Source organism: Macaca fascicularis, chromosome 1 (assembly GCF_037993035.2).
Source record: "Macaca fascicularis isolate 582-1 chromosome 1, T2T-MFA8v1.1".
Taxonomy (NCBI): Eukaryota; Metazoa; Chordata; class Mammalia; order Primates; family Cercopithecidae; genus Macaca; species Macaca fascicularis.
Window position 1 is genome coordinate 74,089,653 of NC_088375.1, and position 12,132 is coordinate 74,101,784.

Here is a 12,132-nt window from a genome sequence, read left to right on the forward strand (position 1 = left end):
CAGAGGATGTATGGAAACACCTGGATGTCCAGGCAGAGGATGTGCTGCAGGGGCAGAGCCCTAATGAAGTACCTCTGCTAAGGTAATGTGGAAGGGAAATGTGGGGTCAGATACCCACTGGGGTACTGCCTAGTGAAGCTGTGAGAAGGGGGCCACTGTCCTTCAGACCTCAGAGTGGTAGATTCACCAATCCCTTGCATTGTGTGCCTGGAAAAGCCACAGACACTCAATGCCAGCCTGTGAAAGCAGCCAGGAGGAAGGCTGTACCCAGCAAAGCCACAGAGGCTAAACTGCCCAAGGCCATGGAGCCACCTCTTGCATCAGCGTGCCCTGGATGTAAGACATGGAGTCAAAGGAGATCATTTGGTAACTCTGAGGTTTAATGACTGCCCCATTGGGTTTCAGACTTTCATGGGACCTGTAGGCCCTTTGTTTTGGCCAGTGTCTCCCATTTGCAATGCATGTATTTACCCAATGCCTGTACCCCTATTGTATCTAGGAAATAACTAACTTGCTTTTGATTTTACAGGCCAGTAGGCAGAAGGGATGTGGCTTGTGTCAAATGAGACTTTGAACTTGAACTTTTGAGTTAATGCCAGAATGAGTTAACACTTTGGGGGACTGTTGGAAGGGCATGATTTTGTTTTGAATGGTGAGGACATGAGATTTGGGAGGGGCCAAGGTGGGTTTGGCTGTGTTCCAACCCAAATCTCATCTTGAATTGTAGTTCCCATAATCCCCATGTGTTGCGGTAGGGACCAGATGGAGATAATTGAATCATGGGGGCAGTTTCCCCCATCCTGTTCTCATGATAGTGAGTTAGTTCTCATGAAATCTGATGGTTTCAAAAGGGGCTTTGCCTGTTCCTTGCTCGGCACTTCTCTCTTGCATGCTGCCATGTGAGACATGCCTTTGCTCTTCCTATGCTTTCTCCATGATTGTGAAGCCTTCCAAGCCATGTGGAATTGTAAGTCTATTAAATCTATTCTTCTGGCCAGGCGTGGTGGCTCATGCCTGTAATCCTAGCACTGTGAGAAGCCGAGGTGGGTGGGAGTTTGAGACCAGTCTGGCCAACATGGTGAAACTCCATTTCTACTAAAAATACCAAAAAAAAAAAAAAAAAAAAATTAGCCAGGTACGGGTGGTGAGCATCTGCAATTCCAACTACTCAGGAGCCTGAGGCAGAAGAATAGCTTGAACCCCAGAGGTGGAGGTTCCAGTGAGCCAAGATCATGCCACTGCACTCCAGCCTGGGTGACAGAGCAAGACTCTGTCTCTAAATAAATAAACAAATAAAAACCTCTTTTTCTTTACAACTTACTCTGTCTCAGGTGTTTCTTCACAGCAGTATAAAAATGGACTAATACATGGAGTATTCTAGTAAAACTTTAAAGAGTAATTAACACCAGTTCTGCATTTCTTATAGGAAAACAACAGGAAGGAAGATTTTGTAATTCATTTTATGAGAGTATTATCCTGATAACAAAATGAAACAAACACAATATATAAAAACAAAACCATAGAGCAATATTTCTTGTGAATGCAGATGTAAAATCCTTAGCAAAATTTTAGCAAATAGAATTTAACAATATATGAAAATAATTACACACAAAGATACACGCAAAGGTGGTTTTGTTCCAGGGATGCAATGCTGGTTCAACTTTTGAAAATCAAGCAATATATTCCACTTTATTAACAAATGAAAGAAAAAATGATCACATGATCATAATAATTGATGCAGAAATAGCAGCTGACAAAATTCAACACCTTTCATAAAAACCACTCTCAGAAAAACTAGGAATAGAGAAAAACTTCTCCAACTTAAAAAATAACAAGAGCTACAGCTAATATCCTGCTTATAAATGGTACAATCTTTCAAAATTCCATCCGATAATTTGATCCACTTTATAAGATGTTAAAGAAAGAAACCTAGAGCCAGTGGCATGCTGAAGTACTGTGCACTGGTTCATAAGAGCAGATTAAGTACATCTCTTCTGAATTCCATGTTCAGTGACACCTCACTGGTAGATTGAAATTGATTGTGGTGGGCTTTCTTTTTCTTAGTCAGTTGTTAATTATTTACAAGCACAGAACCACCCAAAGTTGTCTAGCATCCCTATAAAATGGACTTGAAATAGAAGTTTGAATTCAGAAAAATCAGGTTTCAATTTCTTGTAGATCTGAATGGTGAAATGGAAAGACAAATCTGATGCACTGTAACTCAAATAGGTTAGACATATAACTGAGATTCTCGGAGGTAAAACTATAGTTTACAGTCTTCCTATACTATATAACAAAGCTCTTGACCTTAGATTTTCAGGGAGAAAAACTGTTCTGCAAGTGAAAATTTACATAATGCTCAGATTATTGTAATGACCATCTTAAATGACAATCTAACTATAAGACCAGTGCTTAGAGAATCTCTCTTTATTCATTCAACATTTATGTGACAAATACGTATTGGGGGCTTTTTATATGACCAAAACTGTTCTGTTTATGTTGGACAGAGAGAAAAAAAGTAAACAAATAAATTAATTTCACAAAGTCTATAATGAGAATAACATGGGATGATGTAAAAGACTTGAGAATGTTTTGTAATTGAGTGGTCAGCAAAGATATCTCAAAATATAATATATCAATATTTGAATGATAAGCAAAAGATAGCCATGCCGAAAACTCAGGGTAGATGTGTAAAAATGAGATATAATTTAAAGATATAGTCAGAGTTTACTAATTAATATATGTAAAACTGTAGTATGACTTTCTGAGAAAATAGTCCCTCAATATTGTAAAATAAAAATAGTAGAAATTGTCTTTATTAATAATTTTTCTACTCTTCAGCTTTCTAATGAAGCATATAATGCCCCCTTATTAACACATGATGGTTACTCTGAAGGTCTTTGAATCCATATTTTGTCTTGGTTTATATTTATCTTTTGTTTGGGAAAGCAATTTTTAAGGAATTCTCAAAATTATATGAGAAAGATATTTTGTCTTGTATGTATTATGTTCACAATATAACTTTTTAACAAATGTTCTATAACTGGATTGTGGTTGATGCTCCTAGCCTTACTTATTTATAACAGAATATACAATTGTTAAAAATTAATACAGTCATTGAATTGATTCTTCAAAGTAAATTTCTCCTTTACCAATTTTCACAATTTTCACTTATTAGTATTATCAGAACAGGTAAAAATTTCAACTTAAATAAGAAGCTTGTTTTTCTGCTTGAGGTAGGATTCATGAACCGAGGTTAGTTAGAATCTGTGTGCATGTAGGCCAGACATCAATATTTGTGATGTAAGTAATAAAAATGTTTTAAAATTATAAAAAATCCATTGTACTTTTAAGAGGGAAAGTTAGACTAAGAAATTTAGAAGCAGGGCTATCATAATTTCCATTTGGCTCTAAGTGTAAGTGACTTTTGCTATACGATCTTCTATGGAATTTTTGGAGAAACTATTCTTGTTTATTTATATTGTGTATTAATATTAATTCACCAATAATTCTAAGACATATACCCCAATTTACTTGGAACCTCTACCCTTCGATGTTTTGACATTTGTAAAATTAAAACTAAAATAAGCCTTTTTATATGCAAAGGACCACCAAACTAGTGCTATATTTCATGTCCATACTAAAAGTTGCACAGGAACAACCATCTCTTTGAAATGCAAATGCACATAGAGGATTTCCTGGTAAATGCAGTCTTCAATTCTGCTAGTTTAATAACATCCAAATAAGTTTCTGGCAGACAGAGTAATCCTTTACCTTAAATACTCAGAAAAACTCACCTGATCGCAAAGAATGCTACCATTTCTAGCACCAACTTTATCACAGTCACAGGGTTTGCAAACATCTATGGCTGAAGGATCTGCACCAACTTGTCGGAAAAAGTAATCCTTGCACAGCTCACAGTTCCTTCCTGCATCAGGGAAAGGTTATGCATTATGACTTCTAATTCATTAAAATCAGCTGCATAATTCAAAATTAAAGACTGTATTCCTTTGAGGGAATTCTATAATTTTTGGGACGTCCATTTTAATGCACCTTTCATCTCTACCTGCCAATTTAGTGATCCAGAGCATATGAAACAATGAACCTGTTACAAACTGTGCTTTACTTCATTAAACTCCCATCTGTTATATAATACCACACTTCTAAAAAGCTGTGCTTTATAGGGGCCCATACATTTGGAAAGAGTTTGTTCCTAAACTTAAAACTTTATGTCTAGGACCAGGCATTTTATCTAAATTCAATACAGTATGAGAAATTTCTACATATGTGGTAGATGATACTTATATAATAAGAAGCAAGTAGGTATGTAGTACTGGAAATATTTTTCTGGAACTCAATCCTGTAAAATGGGAGACTTCTCTTAATATAATTTATTATTCTGTAGTTAACACAATTAAAAACAAATGATTATGTTAGTGGCCATTATTTTTCATTTCAAAGATTGAAATAGAAATTCATTATATTTAGATATACCAAGTACTTTTTATATTAAACACTAGAATAGCCTGGCATATTAGATATATCAGGTAATTCCTATAGTTTGTAATTTATAATTGCAAATTTCCCTTGCTATATTATGTAATAAAAAAACCCTAAACTACAAGGAGTTTCTAAAGTTAACATGAGGAGTATATAAGATAATTGAAATAAGCTGAAATAAAACTTAAGGCTATCAATTTCCCCTTTAAACATGACGTAATTTGCTCAAAAAAATGTTGAAATTGGCCCAATATTAGAAGACTACAGAAATAATCAAGTGAAAACTCATATTCTGATAGATATTGACTATTGGGCTAATTAAAAATTAAACTGATTTATAATATTTCTAGACTATTTCCATTTACATATGCTGTTGACTCCCAAATCTATACTTCCAATTTAGAAATTCTCTTTTATTTATCAATTAATGAATATTTATTGTGTGATTACCATGTACCAAATACTGTGCTAAGTGCTGTGCAACATAGTAGTGAACTAAATACACAATACTCATTGCATCTCTTTCACAAAGCTCTCTTACAGTCTAGGAAGTAAGAGGAATCTTAACTACATAATACTAGGAGTAATACACATTTATAAACCATGATAAACATAGTTGTCACTAACATGTATAAATGATTCTGATCTTCTCTAAAGCATCACGAGAGGATTTCCTTGAAGAAAAGAGCTTCAGAACTGTGTTTCCAACTGCCGCCAGGAGTTTCTCCCATGTCTCTTGGAAACAGAGTGAACATATCCACAACAGAACTTGCCATCTTCTCCCTCATCTCAATCCTCCTGTATTTTCTATCTCAATGGCTGGCACCAACGTTGAGCCTACTGCTCAAGCTAGAATGTAATGCTAAGTATCAGTCTTGGCTCTCCTTCCTGCCCTTGCCTCCACTCTGCTCACAAAACACTCACTTTTTTATCCTAAATATCTTTTGGATCTATTTCTCTCTATCCACACCATTGAAATGTATTCTGACATTATTTCTTACCTGGACTATTGCAGCACCTCACTAACTGGTTTTCACCAATCACTCTAACCCTCTGCAATCCATTTTTCACTTTATAACCTGGTGTATCTTTTAAAAACAAGTAACTGATTATGCCATTTTCCCATATAAAACCCTTAAGTGTCTTCTCCTTGACTGTAGATAAAAGCCAAATGCTTTATCATGGCTCCAGAGTTCTCTATGATCTTGCCCTGCCTTCCTTCCTAGTATCTCTTCTTACCACCAGCCATTTGCCCAGTTTTTCAAAGGTGTCACATTTCTCTCTCCTCTAGGCCACTGCACAAAATGTTTCCCTAATTGTAAGCCTTAGTTCACCATCCTAATCCTTCAACTGGTTAACTCCAACTGTACTTGCCCTATCTTAGCAATCATCAGACAACTTTCTAATCATTCCTTTCAATAGTCTGTCTTTCCCACTGTACAATAACCCAAAGACAGACAATTCATCGTCTTATTCATCTTCATGTCCCCAGCACCTACCCAAGATCTTGTAATATTTAAGTTATCAATAATCAGCTAATAAACGGATTCATGCTTAGGAGTACGACTTTGAAACCCATCAGATATATGCTATTATATTTTACAAATTCAGATGTTGGCCATTTCTTGCCATTCAAGAAAAGGATGGTATTTTTCAATGACTAGTCAAATGCTTTGTAGTTTTAGAACAGGACTTTGATTATCATGATCTCTATTTAATTAGTGTTTTCAAAAAGAGTATTCTCAGATTACCAGTGTCCATGACAAATCTGAATGAATGTAATCTCCACATGAGAATCCAGACATAAAGGACAATAAAGGGGACAAAAGGAAATTTATTTTAAGGATATTTGTTCAAAGTAAGCATTCCTGAGTTATTCTAAATATGGTTGTGGTTTAGTCAAATGGTGTGAACTCTTTAAAAAACAAAACAAAATAAAATAACAACAACAACAAAATCCTTTTCCTGAGAAGATACAGTTTAAGACTAGAGTGCTATTTCTGAAAACTACCTAGTGATTTGGAAATAGAAAGATTTGGTGAACCAGCTTTGGTTTTCAAACTTAACAGTATGAAAGTACATTCTTAAATAATATAGCAATAACATAATTTAAAATAATATCCATTGTAGATAGAAGCACATAGGCCTCCAAGACCAACTCAGGAATTTATTTGCTACTTACCTGTAGTGTTATGCTCACAATCATTACAAACTCCTCCTCCCCCTCTGAAGTGCTCAAAAGGAAATGGGTCTACAGAGACGTTGTAATAGCAGCTTTTGGAATGGCTGTTGCACTGACAACGTTTACAATTGAAAGCGTGAACTTGATCACCTTGGCGGAAAGGCTTGTCATTATAAAGAGGCAAGCAGCGATCACACTAGAACAAAAAGTATCAGAATAGTAAAGAAACTGAAAGCTAAGATTTCCTTCCATTTTATTGATAGGCTAGGCCTTTCACCAGACGTAAAGCACATATCAGTGAGTAAAAAGTCAGCAATTATTTTGTTTGAAAAATATATTGTAAGTCAGAAATAGCATATTTATGGGCATAGTAGGGTGGAATTGTAAAAGCGATCATGCAAGCTTGAACCATGCAAAATGATCTTTTTTTTTCTTAATTTTTAATTTTTGTGGGTACATAGTAGGTGTATGTATATATGGGCTACACGGGATGTTTTGAAAAAGACATACAATGCGTAATCATCACATCTTGGAAAATGGGATATCTATCCCCTCAAGTGTTTATCCTTTGTGTTACAAACATGCAAAGTGATCTTAACAATCAACAGGAAAGGTTATGATAGTTCTAAGACTTTGTAAAACTTCAACATGTTAAAAACTCCCCACTGCCAGTTATAAATGTAAGTAAATAAACCAGTAAAAACGACCATTTATTTAGTACTCTGTAATTTAAAACATTAAAAACCTGGAGAAGTTGTTTTACTCCTTTGTAAAATACTAAAAGTACTTTGAACAGTGCTTGCCTTCATCTCACCTACAACTTACCACACTGAACACAAGCATCATTTTTAAATTTTTTAAATTTTTTTTTATTTTTTTATTTTTTTCTGAGACGGAGTCTCACTGCGTCCCCCAGGCTGGAGTGCAGTGGCGCGATCTCGGCTCACTGCAAGCTCCGCCTCCCGGGTTTACACCACTACAGTAGTCCCAGCTACAGGTGCCCACCACCACGCCTGGCTATTTTTTGTATTTTTAGTAGAGACGGGGTTTCACCGTGTTAGCCAAGATGGTCTCGATCTCCTGACCTCGTGATCCACCCGCCTCGGCCTCCCAAAGTGTTGGGATTACAGGCGTGAGCCACCGTACCCGGCCACATCTTTTCTATGCCTTGGTGAATTGCCACGCTCCTTTCTAAGTTTGAATCAGCTTCCAACATTTTAACTTTTATACTTTTAGTGTTGTGAAGTACCTGTGAGAATTCCTCTAATGTGAAGTGTTTGGGATGTCACTTCCTCCAGGACATCTTCACCCTATTCGTGGCAAGCACTTTCCTCACTTAGGTTAAGTTCACCTTTACTAAGAAGCTCTGATTACATGTTCAGAATCCCTCAATCCTCAGTAGTGAGTATTTCTTCTATGACTCCACTTAGGTGCAATTTGAGTTTTACTTCAAGTATTTTCTTTGTTTGCAGTGCTTTCCTCTTTGCTGTCCAAATCCTCATCTTTTTTGAATATCTGTGTTTGTAAAGTGTCACTCGGGTTTATCACTCACAAGGAGGCAACGAAACCACACGCTTCTCTGTCTATGAATAAACTGAATAATAGATGTGTAGTGCACAATCACCAACAGATTTTGAAAAAAATAAACATGATTGGTCACTGACCACAATGTGCATCTCTTATTTTATGTGGTAATTTGTGGACTGCAGAGCCAGCAGCAATGTTTGTTTATGTAATTACTCACAGTAATATTCAATGTTACCTGATACTTGAGCTACATTGTTGGAGGACTGGTAGCATTTAACTAAACTATGGTAACTGATATTCATGCATATCAGAATTGTGTAAGGAGAGAACTGCCTGTATAACTGTAAGAAAAAATTTACTCAAATTACATAATAGATCTGTCACGTACTGAAACAAATAAAAAAACCTGGATATATGTTTTATAATTAATTATTTCAACTTTCTAATATAAATACAATTTATGGACAAAGCACAATTTTTTCCATACATTTAAATAACAGTTCCACTGAACTGACTTTAGTATAGCTATAGACATAAAAATGTATTCTTTATAAAATAAAGGCAGGAAGTAGAAAATTAAAAGCACTGTAATTTGACTAGCAAATGGTAAGTCAAAATGTCAACACGAGTCAATTTCTTTCAAATTTGTATATGCATATATTTTTTCTTTACAAAATTATGAATATATGTGGGTATTGTGTTATTAAACATCATATATTTTGTATTACTACATAGTTTTGTATTATTAAACATCATGTATTTTGCTGCATTATTTCTTATATTTCTAAGATAACATTCAACCATTCTGCAATCATTACACATTTAGATTTTTTCCATTTTCTTTTGGGAATGGGGAGTGGATATATATCTAAGTATTACCTTAAGAAAATTATGAGATGAAATTACCTTATCAAAGCGTATAGACATTTCAAACATTTTGTTAAATATGGTCAAATTCCTTCTAGAAAAATTAAACTCATACTCACACCAGCAATATCTGAGAATGTCCATTTTCTTGTGTTCGGCCCATAATTGTTACATTTTCACTATTTTGATTTTAGATAATATGTCATTTACTGTTTTAGTATGTATGTCTTTGGATACTAGTAATGCCAAGCAATCTTCACCTAGTTCTTGGTTACATATAGTCCTTTTTGAGAAAATTGTTCATTTTTCTTTAGTATACTCTTTTTAAATTGACTTTAAAGATTTTATCAGATATTAGAATTTTCCTTTGCCTGCAAAATAGTGAAGATTTAGTTCATAATTTTAAATATACATTTATATTTACTTCCTTCCCCTACTTTATTGGCCAGAATTTTCAGCATAATAGTTAATTAATATAGTCTAGTAGTGTGATAGGCATAATTATCTTTTTACTCATTTTAATGAAAATATCTATAATGTTATAGCTTTTATAGTATTTTTATTGATTTTACATAGACAATTTTTATCATTTTAAAGAAGAAATTGCTACTTCAAAACAACCAATATGGATTTTATGTAAAAAAAATAAAAAATATATTGTCAGTTTTATTAAATGTTCTGACTTAATTGTTTGACCTATCGAATTGATAAATTATATAATAGGTTAGTAGGTTAACTGGAGTCTGTGGTTGCATTTTTTAATAAACTCAACATCATTAATAGTAAATAATGCCAAGTAAAAAAAAAAATTAGGACTTTTACATTTATAATCATAAATAAGATTTAACTAGGTTTTTATAAAGACTTTTATTAAAATAAATACATCTTAGAATTTTAATAGGTAATTATATGTATTTGTATTTATAATGCTAATTTTAATATCTGAATGATCAAAAAATTCTCATTTTGCACACACACTAAAACTATTACATTTTATCAAATTATATTTCATGTAAAGTACAATCAATTCAAGATAAGATTTATAAGAAGTAAATACCAAGATTTCTGAAAATCATTTTTCTCACTCTCCATTTGCTGTGAAATACTTAATGTGACTTCCCTAAGTGCCCAGAGTATGCTAGAGTTACATGTTAAATTATGAATCAGGAGAGTCAAACCATGTAAAGTAATGTCTCTCTGTTTATCCATAATAATGGTCCTTTGTTCTTTGTTTTATATTAACATTGTTAAAAACTATTTTCACATTGGGACAACAAAGGTTATTCTACTGCTCTATTTTAATATAGAATAAATAGTAATAAATATTTAGTATTTTAGAACAGTTTGACATATTTCATAATCATTATTGGAACATACACTTGTCAAAAGCATTTTTTTTTTTTGCCAGTATTTACTTTTCCCTGCTAGTTCAATTTCTTCATTTAACAATCTTAAAGGGAGAAGATAAAAAATAAGAATTTAGTTGTCTAGTGTGTTACTGTTTAATGGCATTCCAAAATTTTAACATGAAAATAAAATGAGTTTTTTCTACTTAGCTGGGGAGAGAGAAAAAGACAAAAAGGAGAAAAATAGTAAGAATGTAAACATTAGGCCACAATGTGTACATCAGGTAGTGCTACATTTTAATAATTTGCAAAAAATAATTCACCCTTTTGGCCATTTTACAATGGTCAAGTTAAACTCAATGGTCAATTAAAAATTTCACTGTAATATTATTTTTGGAGTGATAAAGATTCTTTTTCCCCACAGCCATTTGCAACCCTTTAGGCTAAGGTAGTTGTCCTTCCTCTCATCTCTCCGAGTACTCTATTAATACCTCAATCTTGCTCCTGTCAGTCTACTGAAATGATTGTCTTTTGTATATGTATCTTTCAGGAAACACAAGTTATTGACTTTATATTCTCTGTGTCATCCACGCATTAGGAGCATGATAGACAATTGCTAAGCTGTTAGCTGACAATTCGCAATTAATAATGATATTACTGTCCAAAGAAAGTTGTTCTTAAGGGAATTTAGAGAGGAGACAGAATGGGGACAATTCACAAACAAGGTGACATTTATGTAAAGTCTTCAGAATTGACTGTTATGTGATGATTTGCAATAAAAGCCACTTACAAATATAAAATGAAACTCACTTTATAAAAGAAGAATATGTGGCAACCATTAAAACATTGTCAGCTTTGGGTCTCTAGCCAATAAATTTAAAGTGGGGAAATTGACCTCTTTACATTTCCCTCATCAGCAATACCCATATGCAAATCAAATTTATTTCATAAAATCAAAAGTTAGAGATTTAGGTACAGGCTGGGAGTCAGACAGCTTACTTCTATTATTGGTGCTGCTGTTTACTAACCACAAAAAGGCCACTGTGAAAAGTAACATCAAATGCATACTCTCATGTGATGAGTATACTCTCATTTGATGAGTGTATACTCTGGTTACTATATTAAGCATTTAAAATGAGTTGTTTCATTGAATCCTTTAGGCCTGGGTGATACAATATCTCACATCTAATTTCTGTTTCTTGATTTGCCTGTGTTCTTGTGTAATTGCCTGTACCTCTTTAATTCTTATTTTTCTCACTCATAACATGACAGTAATAATGCTCCTCTCATAAGGTTGCTGTAAAGACCAATCAATTATCAAAGTGCTTGTCACACAGTTGGCCCTCAGCAAACTTGCCTACTACTTTGATTGCTATTGGATTCACAACAGAGGATTAAAGAGGTTAAGTAACATGAACAACGACAATGGACAGTTAGTCCTAGAGTCCTCTTACTTCTATGAATATCAGTTTCATCATGTCCAAAACGAAGATAACTTAATGGAATGTCTTACTTATATCTGACTCAAAATAATCTTTGGATAAGTGGTAATATATAAATAATGCCCAAAACAAAGCCTGGAAGTTATTACACGCTCAAACCTGAAAGTCAGAAGATGGAAGAGTAGGAAAAAGAAGGAAGAGAAGGGTAAAAACCCAACAGAATTGTTGATCTCAAGTTTGACTAGCACCAGCAGTATGTGACTATCAC

The 12,132-nt window shown here is 33.9% G+C and overlaps 1 protein-coding gene across 1 annotated transcript in view; it reads right to left on the bottom strand.

The window, feature by feature from the left end:
- Window positions 1-12,132, bottom strand: part of USH2A (usherin) — an 800,507-nt gene that overhangs the window by 653,673 nt on the left and 134,702 nt on the right. The window contains exons 10-11 of the mRNA XM_005540847.5: window positions 6,683-6,878; window positions 3,798-3,928 (exon numbers count right to left, since the gene is read on the bottom strand). Of these exons, the coding sequence (XP_005540904.3) occupies window positions 3,798-3,928; window positions 6,683-6,878 (327 nt within the window). The remainder of the gene's footprint in view (window positions 1-3,797; window positions 3,929-6,682; window positions 6,879-12,132) is intronic.